At 38.6% G+C, this 18,780-nt stretch overlaps 1 protein-coding gene across 2 annotated transcripts in view; it reads left to right on the top strand.

The window, feature by feature from the left end:
• pi4k2b (phosphatidylinositol 4-kinase type 2 beta) overlaps nucleotides 1-18,780 on the top strand; it is a 50,099-nt gene that overhangs the window by 18,918 nt on the left and 12,401 nt on the right. The window contains exons 2-7 of one of the 2 annotated variants that reach the window (XR_010975521.1): nucleotides 3,566-3,766; nucleotides 5,308-5,439; nucleotides 6,335-6,488; nucleotides 11,763-11,830; nucleotides 14,834-14,933; nucleotides 18,290-18,397. Coding sequence is in view for 1 of the 2 variants with exons in the window: in XM_068037292.1 (XP_067893393.1) it covers nucleotides 3,566-3,766; nucleotides 5,308-5,439; nucleotides 6,335-6,488; nucleotides 11,763-11,830; nucleotides 14,834-14,933; nucleotides 18,290-18,423 (789 nt within the window). In the remaining variant the exon portion in view is untranslated. Of the gene's footprint in view, nucleotides 1-3,565; nucleotides 3,767-5,307; nucleotides 5,440-6,334; nucleotides 6,489-11,762; nucleotides 11,831-14,833; nucleotides 14,934-18,289; nucleotides 18,424-18,780 lie in introns of both variants that reach the window. The other variant, XM_068037292.1, reaches the window with a different exon arrangement.

Here is an 18,780-nt window from a genome sequence, read left to right as displayed (position 1 = left end):
CACCAAGTTTTTTTTTTTATTATTCGTTCGTGGGATCGGGAACAGCAAGGGTCATAACACCAACCCTTGGGGAACTCCAGTACGAACCTTTCTCCAGTCCGGAAAACATCTGTTAATCATTACTGTTTCCTGCCACTCAGTCAATTTTGTATCCATGTAGCTACTGCCCCTTTTTGTTCTATGAGCTATAACTTTGCTCAGAAGTCTGTTGTGTGGCACTTCATCAAATGCACTTCATCATGTGACCCATAGTATTCAATGTTGTAGTCATACTGTGAAAGTAGTGCAGACCACTGCTGCATCCTTGACGCTACATTTGTCGGTATTGCAGACTTTGGACCTAGAATAGCTACTAGGGGTTTATGATCAGTAGCGTAAGGTTTCTACCCATCAAAAACTGGCAACTTTTTGATTAAGATGATTCCAAGCGCTTCATTTTCTACCTGCTCGTAGTTTCATTCACTCTTTGTCAGGGTGTGTGACACAAATGCTATGGGCTTCTCTTGACCATCATCCACGACTGATCACGACTCCAACTCCTTAGTTTGAAGTGACCTGCTAGCTTCAGGTCGTGATTTGTGTTGTAATGAACGAGTAGTGCATGACTGGTCAAGCTTCTCTTACATGCATAATGAGCTTTAGATTGTTCCCATTTCACATCTTGCTTCAACAACTTGTGTAGTGGAGCTAAGACCGTGCAAGCTCAGGCAGAAATTGCAAGTAGTATTTGGACTGTGGCTAGAAAAGATCCAAGTTCAGACACATTTTTTGGGTTTGGGGCTTTGACTATTGTCTTTACCTTCTCTTTCGCTGGCTGTCGTCCTTTTTCATTTTCAAGCCAAGGTACGCTACCTCAGATGGCACAAATACATGGCACTTTTTTCAAATTCACATTGTGATCATTGAGCCTTTTTAACACTTCATTCAAACTTGAAGATTCTCTTCCTTTGTCGCAGTCACGATCCACACATCATCCTGATTATACAAGCAATGTGGTACTCCTTGCAAAATCTTCGAAGCTACAATGGATAAGACGTCACACTGTAGGGCAGCCTCTTGTAGGAGCATAACCCCACTTGTCTTTATCGAACGATACTATTGACTCGATCCGCGTTGAGCTGTGCATAAGCAAAGGAAAAATCCAACTTCATGAATAACTTGGATCCTGCTAACTCCACATACAAATGCTGAGCCCAGTAGTGGATACTGCTCATCATTCAATGCCTGGGTGATTGTGACTTTATAGTCCCTCTTAGATTTATGGTTTTGTTTAACTTGGGCACTACTACATTTGGGGTTGCCCAATCACTGGTCAGTTTTCACTAGCTCACTCTTCCTCTCTAGTTCTTTCAGTTCCTCTTGAATCTGGGTTTTGAGAGCTTAAGGAACTGGCCTAGCCTTGCAATATATTAGTTTTGCTTCAGACCTAATTCGGATGTGCGCCTTCACACAAATTATACCTTCATAGCTATCCTCAAAAATGTTCCTGTAACTGTTAAATATTGGATCAAGCTTCTTGTTCATCTCAATTTGTAAAATGTTCTTCCAGTCTAACTTCTACTTATGAAGCTAGTTTTTGCTCATTAACGTTGGTTTGTTGACAGTGGGTAACTTGGACATGCCCTTGTATTGGATATTGTACTCCATTTGTCCTCCTGTTTTTAACACCACTAGAGTAGGTTTTCAGCTGAACTGTACTGAGGTATGTCACTGAATTTGCTCTCATACATGTCTCTACTCATAATGGAGCAATCTGCAGCTGTATTGATGCGCATTTTGATGTACTGTTGGTTTACCAGCACTGTTGTACAAAAGTCTCGTCATTTGAGTGATTGCTAGCAGTATAAATGCTGTACAGTCCTAGTTCCTCTTCCCTTAGGCACTCTGGATTCACTTTTAGATTGTGAACTCCACCTTTGCACCACTGCTTTCCAGTACCACTGCAATGAGTTCCCTTTTCTGTTTTGGCCTTCGCTCAGCAAGTGATTGCAATACGGCCAATCTTTTTGTAATTAAAGCATTTCGCATTTCTGCGCTGACATGCTTTTCACGTGTTGTTGCCCTTACAGCGATAAGATACTAAACTGCTATCACTAGCACTCTTCTGACTAGATCGTTCCACTTCAGGATTGGCTTAAGCCATCTAATAGTGGACAGCAGCTGTACTGGTCACTGGCATAGGACGAAATTCCTCAGCATTTTTTGATGCCATCTCCATGGTAGAAGCAATCTTACACACTAACTCAAATGTAAGATTTTGTGTTTATTAACTTTGACTGGATTCTTTCATCCACCAGTCCACACATGAATCTGTGTTGTAATGCACAGTCTATGAATGTACCAAAGTTGTAATGTAGTGATAAATTCTTAAGTGCTACAGTGTACTTGCCAACTGTTTTGCTACTTCTCTGGTTTCTGGTTCTAAATTTGTAGCTCTCTGCAATCTCTGGTGGTTTAGGATTAAAATGTTCATCTAACGTAGTGATAATTTTGAATAGCACATCTTTTGCCTTGTTGGGACCAAGAAGATTAGTTAGTGTGCCATATGTTACCAAAAATTCTATTAGCAAAATTGCCTTCTTGCACTCAGCACCTTATTGAGTCTGGGCCTCTTCACTTTCACCTTCGAGTTCTAATATATTATTAGCTCTAAAGAACATGCCCATTCTTTCAATGTATGAACTCGATGGTTCTCTAGCTTTGTCATACATTCCTTCCAGTGTATTCCGTGGGCACAGCCATTTTATTCCATTTTCAAATGTAACAGTGACCCAGTAAACACTTCTGGCTATGTGTAACAGTGATACGATAGCTAAGTCAGCCTAATCAGAACAAACTCACCAAACCCAGTGTAGTGCTGGTTGAATCAGATGGATGCTGGGACCCTACAAAATCCATTGAACTGAGTGAAGCCACAAGTTTTCAGAAATAATGAGGTTCAAAGAAATCTAGTTGAAAATCTTCATCCTAGCAGGTAGGTCACTGGGAGCTAGCTAATTTTAATTGCGGTCTCTACTGCCATTTGCTGCAAAAATCTTTGCACTTATAATGGATTTTGGTGACACAACTGGCAGTTCTGATGAAAGGTAACAGACCTGAAACGTTAACTCTGCTTCTTCCTCCACTGATGCTGCCAGACCTGCTGAGTATTTCCAGCATTTTGTTTTGATTTCAGATTTCCAACATCCGCAGTGTATTGCTTTTATTTTAGAACTCTAAGATTGGATCATTTTAGTCACCTCTTTCTGGATCTTGTTGCAGTTAAATAATTATTTTCTGATATCCTTTGAGTTCTTTGCGAATGGGAGCATTCAAGAACAATTTTCACTCCATTTGTAAATATTCAGCTTCGCTTTGGACCTTCATGGGATTTTCACCAGGAAATATTTGTTTAAAAAAATGCAATTTGCCGTCTGCAAATTTACAGCACTCCATGCCCTTCTGTTTTTGATATATCTTGTAATTGTTGCTCATGCTTTTATTTTTAAATACTGAATGCATAATTTCAGCTTGCCATATGAGGGGTTATATTTGAAATAAAGATGTATTAATTATTTTTCCCCAGAAAATAATTGGAGTGTTCAAACCAAAAACAGAAGAGCCCTATGGGCAGTTAAATCCAAAATGGACCAAATTTTTCCACAAGATCTGCTGTCCGTGCTGCTTTGGCCGTGGTTGTCTCATACCTAATCAAGGTTACTTGTCAGAAGCTGGTGCTTACCTTGTAGATGAAAAACTGGGACTGGGAGTTGTACCGAAAACTAAGGTATGATACTGTATGTTTTTTGGCGATCACTGAAATAAAAAAATTGTATCTTCTAGAGGCTGCTTCATTCTTTAGAAACTCTCCTGCTTGTCAACGCACGCTGATTTTTTTTTGTAAGTCGGACCAGTTTTGTATATAATTATTTATGCCCTTTTGGATCTCCTCTTTCTGATATCTTGCTTTTTGTTGCAAGTTTAGTTACGCTTGAGAAAAAAAAATTGATAAACTTGGGTGCAGGGTTTTCTATAAATGTATGAGCATGGCATTGTTAATGGTGTGATTGACCTGTAAAGGGGCTCACTCTTATAATTCTTCCTTGGTTATATGGGCACTCCAGGATTTTGCAGACGTTTCCGTTTAAGGAAGTATTGTTCTAAGGTAATATTGACCCCTCCCCCCCACTCCCCCAGGCACAGATTTTCCTTGCATTTGAGTATTAAAAAAAAAATTTGATTTTGGAAAATAATTGCCAAGGGAATGATGTGCAACTTACCCTGAGTGACTTTTTTTCTCATTGCTTATTTCCCTTCATCCCCAAAGTAAAGAGGACTTCCCGCCCCCCACCGCCCCCAACCACTTCCATTGCCAGAAGTGAAAAGCATATAATCCTAAAGGCTGCCATCTATTTATAGTATATTGGAATTCCATTGTGCTTGCAAATTGCCTCAGTTAAAATCATACTGCATGATAGTGCCTTTAAGTGAAGTTTAAACAAATGCCATTATTCAAATGCAATACTTTACAAAATGAACAGATTAATTTTAATACTTGGTAAAATATTCTAAATCAGTGCAATGATGCAATGTATTTTTGTAGATCCAAGTTAGTCTATGTTGTAGACTAATTAAACTTCTCGATTGTGTATCCACTATATAACTTATTTCTGAACTCTGTTACAGTAAGACAATGATATCACCTGTTTGTCTAGCTTAATTTTGCTGGTGAAGTGCTCATTGAGGTGGTGCAAATTTTCACATTTTTGATCATGAGGACGGCAAGTCTCAGAATGGCCACATTAAAAGAAGCGCCCTTTTGTGCTGTCTGAATAATCTCGGACTCTCAGTTTTAATGCAGATTCATGCCAAATTGTGGCAGTTTTTAAATAAATTAGTCCCACCTTCTAAAAGCCCTCCAATCCTCGTTCCATTTCTTAACTTAAATCTTCTCAAAGCCCATGCTTTCGAATAGGGCTTTGATTCGCCCCATTCCTGATCTATTTCTCTTTAGTTCTATGCCCATTTCAATGTTAAGACACTATATAAATCTAAGTTGTTCATTATTGCCAGCAGATGGCTCCAGTGTTGAGCTCTGTAATACAAACATTTTGATGTCATACCATTCTATTGCCAGGTGCAAGTGTTTTTTTAAAGTATCAAGTTGTAAAGAGATCTGTAAGATCCTGTTATTAGTATAAAATGTTAAGCTTTTTCAATGATTTTGCAAGGTATCCATTCCAAGAAGTGAATTCCGAATGCTGCTTTATTCCCAAAATGTACTTCAGTAATAAGTCCATTTTATATAAGCTGTTTTTTTAAACATAGGTAGTTTGGCTTGCAAGTGAAACATTCAACTATAGTGCAATAGATCGTGCAAAATCCAGAGGGAAAAAATATGCTCTCGAAAAAGTGCCGAAAGTTGGTCGCAGGTTCCATAGGATTGGGCTGCCTCCAAAGGTATTAATCTTCAAAATCCTTTTTAGGTAATAGCAGTCTGAGGTTCTGTGGTCATTTTGATTTGTGGGATTTGCTCGAGTATACAAATACAGTAAATTATTTAGAAATAAAGGAGTCTAATTTGAAAGTATGCGATGTTGCTTTCAATGTGTGGAATGTTTGTTCCAGAGTTATGTAGGTCACAGTTTGGTTTCATTTTGATGGTTCCTACCTATTTTATCTTTTGATGTATACAACTGTCAATATGGTAATACCAAATTTAGAAGGAGCAAATATAGTTGTGTCCAAAATTTGTGTGATGCTATTGTTAAATCATTAACTTTTTTTTCTGAAATTTTGAGATCCCATGACTTATTTCAGTAGGTTACTATGACAGCAGAATGTTCCCATGTGTGTGTAGTGTGACAGAGCTTTTAAAATATAGAAAAGTACAAGAATAGATGAGATCATAGTCACACAGCTATCCATAATTGCCAGGAGCACAGAGTAAATAGTCAGCAGACCTGAGGGTAGATTTCATTAATCTATTAAAATTGACTTTAAATGACTGTCCTTGAAAAATATGGATGCATAATTTAAAAATAAATTGATCTGATAAGTAATGCTTTGGAAAATTGAACACATAAGTCAGATTTAGTAGATATTTGTTTAATATGGTTTTGAATGCTTGGGACTGTTGATGCTGATTATTAATGCATGAGGCCCATTAATTTAGGACTAAGCCATTGCAGCAATCTGCTACCAGATGATTCTTTATTATCCTATGTGCAACAATGTAATTGGCTCTCTGCTATAGCTGTTTCTGTTGTGAACCCAGACTAGGAGACATAAACGCAAAAAAAAAATTAAATTTAAATAGTCTATACAGACCTCAGCCTGTATCCTACTTCTATAGGTTGGTTCCTTTCAACTGTTTGTAGAAAGTTACAAGGAAGCAGACTACTGGCTTCGAAAGTTTGAAACCGACCCATTGCCAGAAAACACTCGCAAGCAGCTTCAGTCTCAGTTTGAGAGATTGGTGATCTTAGATTACATCATTAGGAATACAGGTAAATGTCAAATCTCCTTTTAAAGTTAGGATTGTAAACTTCGCTCTTTAATATTGTTCAGGGAAACCTATTAGCTCTGGGAAATGTTTTTTGCCGTTGAAGTTAAGTTTGAATAAAAGTTTTACATTTGACTTTTTGTCCTCTAATTTTGAATGCACCTACTTTAGAGGTAGAGAATTAAAGCTTTTTAGAAAAAGGTTTCTCTCGCTCCTCTCAATTTCCTCTGCCCCCCCAACAATTCAATCATATTAATTAAATAGCTTTGACAATACATTAGATGTGCCAAGCCTGCTTTATAAATCTAGTGAGCTGGAAATTGTACCAATGAATCTAGCAGTATGAAAAACATCAGTTGGAGAACCAAGGGACAAAACCTGGAACTTTCAATGTATATCATAGTGAATGCACAGTGATATTTAAGGTGTTATTGCAAGCACGTAATGTACAAAATATAACTTCTGCATTTTGCTGCCCATCTCTGGTTGCATTAGCAATTGGCTAGGTCGGCCAGTATTCAACGCCAACCACATGTAGTAGGCCTGGAGTCACGTATAAGACAAACTAGGTATTGGTGACTGGACTCTTACCTGAAGGGCATGAGTGAACCAGTTTGGTTTTCTGATAGTTGTTGTTTTGCTGGTGCTGACCTGAAAATTATCACATCTATTGAATTAAATTCCACATCTTGCAATTTCAGTATTTGAAATGTTATCTTTTAGGTTGCGAGTCCAGTACAATAAACACTCCCATACCTAGTTTGTCCGTACTAATACTTGCTTTCTGGAAGATATCTAGGAAGTAAGCTTAATGGAGAACCACACTGTAGAAGAAACTAACATAATGCAAAGAGCACTCTTGTCATGTCGTCTTTCCCCACAGGAGGCCAAGTGCTTTGAAACAGTCATAAAATCTATTGGGGTATTGGTACATATGTGTCAGCTGTAGCTGAATTAGTGAAATTGGATATAACTAACAAATGAAGACATTGAAATATAATAAGAATATGAATTTGTTCAAGATTTGTTTGGGGATAATCTAATTGAGATGTTTAAGACAATCAAAGGTTTTGATATGGTTGACAGAGGTAATCTTTTGTTCCTGGTAAGGGAGTCCAGAACAAGGGGGCATAACCTTAAAATTAGAATTAGGCTGTTGAGCAATGTCAGGAACCACTTCACACAGTAGTGAAAATCTGAAACACTTCCCTCAGAAATCTGTTGAGGCTTGGTCAGTTGACAATTTCAAAACTGAGAGATTTTTTATTAAGGGATGTGGACCCAAGGCGGGGGAGATTCAGTTGAAGTACAGATCAGCCATTATTTAATTGAATGGTGGAACAGAGTTGAGGGGCTGAAGGAACAAGAATAGGTCATATGTTCTTGAGTTGCATATAGTTACCTACACCTGGAGAGCAGTTATGAGGTAGTAGATGCAGTCAATTTCTGATTCTCTGTTTAACGGGCTGTTTACAATGGATCGAAATTTGAGGACATAATAAATACCAGGTTGGCAATGATACAGCCAAGAGAAAGGTTAAATTGGCAAAGCTGAATGGGTAAAACCCATAGAGGTCAACATAAAACTCAGGAAAATGTCTATAAGCCGCCATAGTCAGGTGGAACACTCAGAATCCTGAAAGCAATGCATATAAGAACATAAGAACTAGGAGCAGGAGTAGGCAATTCAGCCCCTTGAGCCTGCTCCGCTATTCAATACGACCATGGCTGATCTCATCTGGGCCTCAACTCCACTTTCCTGCCCATTCTCCATAACCCTTCAACCCATTACTAATTAAAAATCTGTCTGTCTCCTCAAATTTACTCAGTGTCCCGGCATCCACTGCACTCTGTGGTAGTGAATTCCACAGACTCACGACCCTTTGAGAGAAGAAATTTCTCCTCATCTCTGTTTTAAATCTGCTACCCCTTATCCTAAAACTATGACGTCTCGTTCTAGATACATCTTATCTACGTCTACTTTGTCAATCCCCTTAATCATCATATATACCTCAATTAGATTTCCTCTCATTCTTCTAAACTCTAGAGAGTAAAGGCCTAAACTGCTCAATCTCTCTCCATAAGACAAACCCCTCATCTCTGGAATCAATCTAGTGAACCTCCTCTGAACTGCCTCCATTGCAACTACATCCCTCCTCAAGGGGACCAAAACTGTACGCAATACTCCAGGTCTGGTCTTACTAATGCCTTGTACAGTTGCAGCAACACTTCCCTACTTTTATATTCTATTCCTTTAGCAATAAATGCCAAAATTCCATTTGCCTTCCTTATTACCTGCTGCACCTGCATTACTAGTTTTCTGCAATTCATGCACAAGTACACCCAGATCTCTCTGCACTAAAGCATTCTGAAGTTTCTCTCCCTTTAGATAATCTGCCTTTCTATTCTTCCGACACACTTATCCACGTTAAACTCCATCTGTCAAATTTTGGCCCATTCACCTAACCTATCCATATCCATTTGTAAATTTCTTATTTATTTATTGCAACTTACTAGCCCACCTATTTTAATGTCATCTGCAAATTTGTCTATAGTACCCTCTATCCCTGCATCCAAGTCATTAATATAGATTGTAAATAGTTGGGGCCCGAGGACCGAACCCTGTGGCCCCCCACTAGTTACACCTTGCCAACTGGAAAAGGGCCCATTTATTCTGACTCTCTTTTCTGTTGGTTAGCCAAATCTCTATCCAAGCTAATAAATTGCCCCTAACCCCCGTGTGATCTTACCTTGTGTATTAACCTTTTGTGCGGCACCTTATCAAATGCCTTCTGGAAGTCCAGGTATACTACATCTACAGGATCCCCATTATCCACTTTGCTAGTTATAGCTTCGAAGAACTCTAGAAAATTAGTCAAACACAATTTACCCTTTATAAAACCATGCTGACTCTGGATTGCGATTTGACTTTCTAAATGTCCTGTTATTACTTCCTTAATAATGGATTCTAAGTTCCTACTTTCTGCCTCCTTCCCTTTTTGAATAAAGCTGTTATATTAGCTTTTTTCCAATCCACTGGAACCTTTCCCGCATCCAGGGAATTTTGGAATATTATAACCAATGGATCCACTATGTCCGCTGCCACTTCCTTTAAAACCCTAGAATGTAGGCCATCAGGCCCTGGGGGACTTGTCTGCCTTCAATCCCAATTTATTTATTTAGAGATACAGCACTGAAACAGGCCCTTCGGCCCACCGAGTCAGTGCCGACCAACAACCAACCATTTATACTAACCCTGCAGTAATCCCATATTCCCTATCACCTACCTACACTAGGGGCAATTTACAATGGCCAATTTACCTATCAACCTGCAAGTCTTTGGCTGTGAGAGGAAACCGGAGCACCCGGCAGAAACCCACGCAGACACAGGGAGAACTTGCAAACTCCGCACAGGCAGTACCCAGAATCGAACCTGGGTCCCTGGAGCTGTGAGGCTGCAGTGCTAACCACTGCGCCACTGTGTGCCCTAGTTTGCTCAGTACTTTTTCCCTAGTGATTGTTCCAAGTTCCTCCCTTTCTAAATAACCTCTGCATTACCTGTTACTATTGGGATGGTACTATTGTCCTCCACTGTGAAAATTGAGGCAAAATACTGATTTAGTGTCTCCGCCATTTCTGTGTTTCCCACTATTAACTCCCCAGTCTCATCCTCCAAGGGACCAACATTCACTTTAGCTACACTTTTTATATACTTATACAAGCTTTTGCTATCTGTTTTTATATTTTGCACTAGTTTTCTTAATTTACCTTTGCTCTTTTTATTACTTTTTTTAGTAACACTTTTGTTGATCTTTAAAAGTTTCCCAATCTTCTAGCCTGCCACTGGCCTTTGCAATATGGTACACCTTAGTTTTTGTCTTTGTTATCTTTAACTTCCTTGCTTAACCATGGATATTTTTTCCCCCCTCTTAGGATCTTTCTTCCTCTGTGGAATATATTTTAGTTGGGAGGAATTGAATATCTCAAACATCTGCCATTGCTCATCAACTGTCCTACCTTTTAGTCTTCCTGCCCAGTCCACTAGGGCCAAATCTGTCCTCATGCCTTTGTTTAACTCCAGAACGCTAGTGTGGGATTCCAGTTTCTCGCCCTCAAACTGAATTTGAAATTGTAGCATGCTATGATCACTCTTCCCTCGAGGATCCATCATTCATTAATCCCACCTCATTACACAATTCCAAATCTAGAATAGCCTGCTCCCTGGTTGGTTCCACAACATATTGTTCCAAAAAACAATCTCTGATACATTTAGTGAACTTTTCCTTGAGGCTTTGATTAATCCAGTCTATATGCGTATTAAAATCACAGGTGATTATAGCCGTACATTTCTTGCAAGCCCCCAGTATTTCCTGGTTTATACTGTGCCCTACTGTGGAGCTACTGTTTGGGGACCTATAGATTACTCCCACCAGGGACTACTTTCCCTTGCTATTTCTTAATTCTACCCAGACTGATTCTACGTCTTGATTTCCCGTGCTTATATCGTTTCTCATTATAGCACTGATCTCTTCCTTTACTAACAAAGCTACACTACCTCCTTTTCCTTCCTGCCTATCCTTCCAAAATACTGAGTACCCTTGGATATTCAATTCCCAAACCTGGTTTCCCTGCCACCACTTCTCAGTAATCGCCATTAAATCATACCCATGCGTCTCTATTTGTGCTGTTAACTTATTTAATTTTATTCCAACTGCTTCGTGCATTCAAATACAAAGCCTTTAAGTTTGTTCTATTACCAAATTTCCCTACTCTTGTACGATTCCTTGGTGCAGTATGGCGTTCACATGTCCTGTCCCTTCCTTTTATTTTCTGGTAACAATCAGCCTCATCACTAACCTACACTCCTACCTTCTCCTTTAGCCGTGACTTCCTAATTTTCCATACAACTGAACCCTCTTTTTCCCCCCCCCCCCCCCACTATTTAGTTTTAAGCTCTAGTAATGTGATTCGCCAGGACTCTGGTCCCAGCGTGATTTAGGTGGAGCCCATCCCATCGGAACAGTTCCCTCTTTCCAGTACTGGTGCCAATGTCCCACAAATTCGAACCCATTTTTCCCACTCCAATCTTTGAGTCACGCGTTTACCTCTTTAATCTTATTGACCCTGTGCCAATTTGCTCGTGGTTCAGGTAGTAATCTGGAAATTACCTCCTTATGGATTATTATGGAAGCAGGGAAGTTATGTGGCTAGTATTTTTTGGAGATTCATAAACACGAGAGTTAAGTGTCAGAGGAGTTGACTTCTTTTTCCCCCACAGATAGAGGAAATGATAACTGGTTAATGAAATATGAAAAGCCAGAAGACAGAACCGAGCTTACTGATAAGGTAGGTGCAGAGATCTTTCTGTAAAGTGTAACAACTCAACTGAGTAGAGTTTGCAACTATGTACCCTGCATTGTCTATTACAATTTAATGGTAATACTTGTCAAAATGAAACATTTTGACTACAGAATGTAGTTATGAAAAAATGGTCTGCATTCGTTCTAGTCAGTTTTCCAAAATCCTTGAGGAAAGAGGCTTGTGAAATGTTTTGTACGCCGTAACAGAACACCTGGCTTATTTTAAAAATGCGTTATTTCTAATTTTTATCTTCATGTCTGGTTTGTATTGTCGAGTGTTTGGAAATCATGGCTACCTACATAACTCTGATAGCTGCACACTAAACCTTTTCTCACTCTTATAGCACTGTTACTTTTTTCAATGAATTCTCTTAAAAAGCTCCTTCATAAAGCATAGCTGGTTGGTTCTTAATGGGTCATCTTCAGTCATTTCACCTAACTGGGTGTTTACCTAGCAAATGCTGTCATCTCTGTTCCCGGTCTGCGATTCTGTATACTTTAAAAACGTGCCATTTGCTCACATCTATAGAGTCGGATGACTTTCCATTGCACTTACAATGTTACACAGTCTGTCACATAAATTCAAATAATGACTACCTGAAGTTAATCATGCTTTGTTGGCTCAAATATAAACAAGCTATCAATGATGCCAGGATACACTGTAACAACAACTTGTATTTATAAAGTGCCTTTAATGTAGTAAAACATCTTAAGCTCCTACACTGGAGCATTACCAAACAAAATTTGACACCAAGCCACATGAGATATTAGGACAGATGAGCACATGTTTGGTCAAAGAGGAAGGTTTTAAGGAGCATTTTAAAGAAGATAGATTGGTTTGGGGTTAGAATTCCAGAGCTTTTGGGCCTTGGCAGCTGAAGGGATGGCCACTGATGGAATAATTGAAATTGGGATGCTCAAGAGGCCAGAATTGGAAGAGCACCGATTTCTCAGGGTTGGAGATTACAGAGATCAGGAGGGGCAAAGCAATGGGGGGGATTTGGAAATAAGGATGGGATTTTAAAATCAAGGCATTGGTTAACCAGGAGTTGGTGTAGGTTAGTAAGCACAGGGTGATTGGTGAACAGGGCTTCAGGTGTGTTAGGACCTGGGCAGCTGAGATTTGGATGGCCTCAAGTTTATGGAGGGTAGAATGTGAAGGGGTCAGCCAGGAGTGCAATGAATAGCCAAGTCTAGAATTAACGGGCATGGATGAGGGTTTCAGCAGCAAATAAGCTGAGGCAGGGGCAGAGGTGGAATGGACAGTCTTGGTGTTTACACAGAAGCTGCTGTCATGGCAAACAATCTGGTTCAGTCTCAGACAATACTTCCATCATCTATCTATCTTTCCTCTCCCCTGCACCCCCCAAAAAAAATTATAAACAGGTACAGAAAGGAGAGATCCTTGAAATACCTAAAATGTGACTACCAAGCTTTGATATTAATTAGACAAAATGGAAAATAATTCCTACCTAAGATCCAAACCCAAGAAGTCTTGGTGCAGTAAAAATTATGATTGGACCTCTTTAATTTGATGAAATTAAAAACGAGCAATGGCATTCGCTCATGTTAGAGTTAAGGTAGATATTGACTTATATAAAATGTATACTTTGTAAGTCAGTATTACATGCACAAAATATTCAGCTGACTAATTTGGTAGATTTCTCATCCTTGTTTTTAAATCCCTCCATAATCTCTCCCCTCCCTATTTGTGTAATCTCCTCCATCCCCACAACCCTCCAAGTTATCTAATTTTGGCCTCTTGAGCATCCCTGATTTTAATATCTCAACCATTGGTGGCTGTGCCTTCAGTTGCCTAGGCCCTAAGCTCTGGAATTCCCTCCGTACACCTCTCTGTCTCGACCTCATTTTCCTCCTTTTAAGACGCTCCGTAAAACCGACCTCTGAGCAAGCTTTTGGTCATTGACCTAATGTCTCCTTTTGTGGCTCGGTGTCATATTTTGTTTTATAATGCTCCTGTGAGGCGCCTATGGTTTGTTTTATTACATTAAAGGTGCTACATAAATACAAGATGTTCTAAATGTATTTTAGACTGTTTCCTACTGTAGTATATGATTCTGTATTATTCAATAGGATGAGTGAGTTGTATTAGTTTTTAGAATAAGTCCATTAAAATTTACTGTTTGACCTGATCATTAACAATTTGCAAATCTGTAAAGATCTAAGCATAGATGACTAACACCATTCAGAGTATCAGGCTCAATCTTCAGAAGTTTACAGTTTTTCCCAGCACCCGACATAAAATCAAAAACTTGGCTACATTAATTTGTTTAAAAACTATAAATTGGTTTAGTTTGAATTTTCCTCATGTTTTTTCTTTTACTGCATTCTGCTGAAGGTTGACCAATATTAGTTTATAGATCTATGCAAACCTCATTGATTGCTGCTTCCCTAATGTGGGTAAATGTCATGAGCCATTGAGGCTCTGAAATGTGAGGACCAGGAAAGATCCCCAATCTGCTGAGTTTGCTGACTGCTTTTGGGATGGCAGTGCAGTTGTTCTTGGGCTTAAATGGGCTTAGAGTGGAGTGAGGGAGGGGAATATGTAGGAAATCTATCTGGATTCCTGCTCCTGGTGGCTATCTGGTACTGCTGGGTGTAACATGTGGGTGAACATTTAGTGCAGCCAGAATCCGGCTTGGCTGTGATGTCATCCACAGTTGAATGGCTTGTAGGTTCTTTGTAGGTTTATACAAACACAACACCCTCTAAGGAGGTACCAAAAGGCTGTCAGTACCTAGGTAGCTGGTGCAGTAAGAAATAATGCCCACAGCTGAGGAGAAAATTAGGCTGCGAGAAGTTGACAACCAGACATTTTGTTTCCTTTTACTTATTAGGTATTGACTCAAGTGGAATTGACATAATTACCAGTGAAGTGGATTTCTTGAACCTTTTATCTAGCTATACTGTTTATTGATGTATATTCTTCATGTAAAAAAAAAGTTTTAAAAATTACTCTCTTTAATAGGACTCTGGATGGGCACATAGCAAAGAGCCAGTCATCAAAATTGCAGCTATCGACAATGGATTAGCTTTTCCATTCAAGCATCCTGATGAGTGGAGAGCCTGTAAGTATGTTTAGCTGTAAGACCTATTTTGTTCATTTACATGGTTCTCCGTTTAGATTAAAACATTTTCTGTAGTCTTGTATCCTGTTTTACAATTTTAATCTTACTCTATTGTATTCTACACATTGACTTGTATGTATCATTTTTTTCACTTGTGACATGTTTTTGATACACTGCCATTGTACTAAATCAGTACTGAGAATGTTGTGCATTCTAAGCAGCTTCCACAGTTTACCATATGTCAACTTTTGACAGTTTCACCTGATAATTCTTTGCTATTGTGGAATGCAAATCAAAGTTCTTAATTTTTGGTTTTTTGGTAGATTTTGCTTACTATCTGTCAAACCAGTAATTTTCAAAAATTTCTTCTCAACTTAAATATTCAGGATTCAAAATAAATTCCTACCATAAAAACATACAAAATTATGCATTTGATGACAAAATTAAACCAAGTTGCAAAGTTATTTTGTGTGAGTACTTTCGTTAACATTTTTAACTCAAATGTGTCACTCTTGGTGTCACTCAAATGCCTTGGCTTACTTTAATCTACCAGGATTGGGTAAGCAGGATCACTGATTTTAATAAAACAATTTGTATTTTTATTAGAATATATAGTAACAAGAAACCCCTTTTTATGTCATCCCTGCCAACCATGTTCCCATTCAAGACTGTCATACTGGACCTGAGCCTGCTTCAAAGTTGGAGTTCAGGGCCCAATCGTTTGGGTTGGGGGCTACTTTGGTTTCCCCAGCACTGATCTGAGTAAATTTATTATTTAGAATAATTAATAACTAGTTTCTTCAAGTCATTATGGGAGAGAATCCTTCCGTAGGAGGTTTTTTTTTTAAAAAAAGTGCTTCCCCTTGTTAAGCTGAGAGGTTGCACAAATGAAGACCTTCCATATTAGTGTGGGAAATCCTTTCTTGAATTTCTCTAAGAAAAGCCACATTCCCACTCTGACCTGGAAAACAGATGTAAATTGAATAAGTGCTTTTTAAAGCATCAGGTGAAAATCGTTTTGATGGGAATACAGCTTAATAGTGGGGATAGTAGTAGGAGTGGTCTGGCGAAGGAAAGGAGCCCAGCAAGATAGAAAGTGGTTTGAATTTCAGCAAATCTCTGGTCTACATTAGATATGCAAATAGAGTTGGGAGAACTCTAACCATATATATATATGGCAGATGTAGACAGGTATAGTTTAGACATGGTAAAATGTTGGAATAATTAGATGTGTATTTCCACTACTTTTAACACATGTGTGCACGTTTTGAAAGTGTTTGTACTTCAGAGTAGAGTATATTTTTTAAGCACAATTTCTTGCTGAGTTCTATTGCAGATTATATTTTTTGGGTAGGAAGTTTGTAGATTGATTCGGAGATGTAAATTTACAAGCACCTAGCAATATCCAGAGTTCCTTCATGAACAATTCTAAACTCTAATTGGCCTCAAACTTGTGCTTATTTACAGAAATTAAAGTTTTGTAGTTTGAGAGATCAGCTTAATCACTGTTTCACATTAGTGAGAGAGTAATGTATAATTCTCCTGTTATAGGGCATCACTGTCCCAGCATCATGTCGTGGAGCACTGTTTTGGTGCTCCACAATGTGGCATTGCAAGCAATGCTTTTCACTACATCCACACAGGCAAGACAATTTTCAGCATAACCATTGGAGATAGAACAATAACTTATTTTCAGAATTGCAATAACAACTCAATTTAGAATTATAGCTTCTGCTAATTTTCACTTAACATAACAATGATATTGATTTTTCAGAATTACAGGACATACCTAACAGCTAGTTTTCAGTTCATGATGCAACTACTTGCAGTCATAAGTTTCATGTTTTCTATAGCTTGGATAAAAAGAATATGATGTACACCCCTTTCAGCTAAAACAATTCTTCCTCTGCTTTGCTGTCTTGTCTGACTTGCTGAGTCATTTTTCCAATTGCTAGCTCAGTGCCCTGGAAATACTTACACTGTTGTATATAGAGAAAATGCATGACTTCTACAAAAATACAAGGTGCATTAGTTTCATGGAGGTGGTGCTGAATTATTACTTGTATTTAGGGCTGGCAATTAATAATAGTTAATCTCTGTGATTAATGTGTTTTCTTGGTAATTCATTTTTTAACTTTCTAATCACAAGTTATACAGAGAAGAGGCATATGGGCAAGAACAGAATCCAGGGAAGGAAAACCTGAGAGGAGGGAGCTGAGCCAGGCTGGGAATGAGATCCTGGGAGGGAAAGCTGAAAGGAGGGCGCAGGCAAGGACAGAAATGGGAAAACCTGATTCATTTGCCATAGGCTGGAAATGACTTGGACAGTAATTTCTATTTACTTTTCCTCAAGCTTTCAGTAAGAGCGTCCTGACTGCCTCTGTTATGCTGTTAATTCTAACATGTATAACCACCAATGCTTCTTGTATTAATATATCTAGTTTATTTCTCAATCTTTGTCCTGCAGACACATCACCCCATGCTAACAATATGGAAAAGGCTTACACATTGGCTCATGGGTCAAAACCACCACCACTATAACCAACATGGCAGCCAGAAACAATAATAGTAAAGCAGGCACATCAATTCTGAGCAGTAACAGTAACAATGAAATATGCAATGAAAACCAAGATTAACTGCAATAAAAATCTTTAATTGCAAGATTACGGGATTGATTTTTTTAAGCCATTGACACTTGCATTGTGTGCACTAACATGCTTCATACTTTTGAGTATTTGCTACAATTTTGTCATTTTTCCATTGCTACATCACTGGAATAAAACTTGGTGAGGTAGAAGATGACTTCCACTGCAGCCTCCGAGTCCTGGTAATATGACCTATGGAGCCTAGGCAGCGCAGTTCCTTTTGTTTTTATATTTCTTACTCCATGGTTTGTACTGTTTGAATCTTGTGTGTTTGCAGTTTTGAAAGGTTTTACCCTCATGTTTGCTCTTTTAAACTTTGGTGCTGCGCTGCACTCTGGCTTGCATCTGTTGCCTTGGTTTCTCGTTACTTTTTTAAACCTGTATTAGGGTTGTATTTTAGTGCATCGAATTACACTTTTTCCATTTGGATCATATCAGTACTCTGTAGTTTTTGTTTTCCCACACTATACAAGTATGCATCTGCTACACTTTGCTATTTCTTCCTTAAAGACTTGTTATAATGGATGGAAGTTTGCATGTTTTACCGTTTCCTGCCTCAGTGACGTTTTCTTTGTAAAGAGATTTTGATATGATTGCATTTTCAGGGCAATTGTGCTAGCCTGTCATTTGATAACTAGTTTTAAACATATGCCCATTATGATGTGCTATTATATCTATGGAAAACTTAATTTTTGCTTTGTCTTTTAATAGATCCATTTCATTGGGCCTGGCTCCATCAAGCTAAAATACCTTTTTCGCAAGAGACAAGAGACTTGGTTCTTCCCCGCATTTCAGATATGAATTTTGTTCAGGATCTCTGTGAGGATCTCTATGAGCTCTTTAAGGTTGCTTTTCTAATGGACTTACAAGTCATTATATATAGGAGGTTGAGTAGGAAAAGTACAGGAATTTGTGAGCTTATTTCATTGAAAATGGGTCTTAATTTATAGGCAGTGTAATACAGCTAAAACTTTATACTGCGTACTGTGTATATTTAGTTAATAGCTAAGTTTTATTTCTTAGTACAGTATCCTTGGCTTTATTAATTGGGGCATGGAGTACAAGACTAAGGAAGTTATGTTGAACTTGCATAAGACACTAGTTCAGCCTCAGCTGGAGTATTGCGTCCAGTTCTGGGTGCCGCGCTTTAGGAAAGATGCGAAAGCATTGGAGAGAGTGCAGAAAAGATTCATGGAAATGGT

The sequence above is a fragment of the Heterodontus francisci genome, chromosome 1 (assembly GCF_036365525.1).
Source record: "Heterodontus francisci isolate sHetFra1 chromosome 1, sHetFra1.hap1, whole genome shotgun sequence".
Taxonomy (NCBI): Eukaryota; Metazoa; Chordata; class Chondrichthyes; order Heterodontiformes; family Heterodontidae; genus Heterodontus; species Heterodontus francisci.
The sequence above is the reverse complement of the archived record's forward strand: the minus strand, read 5'-3'. Positions and strand labels throughout refer to the sequence as shown.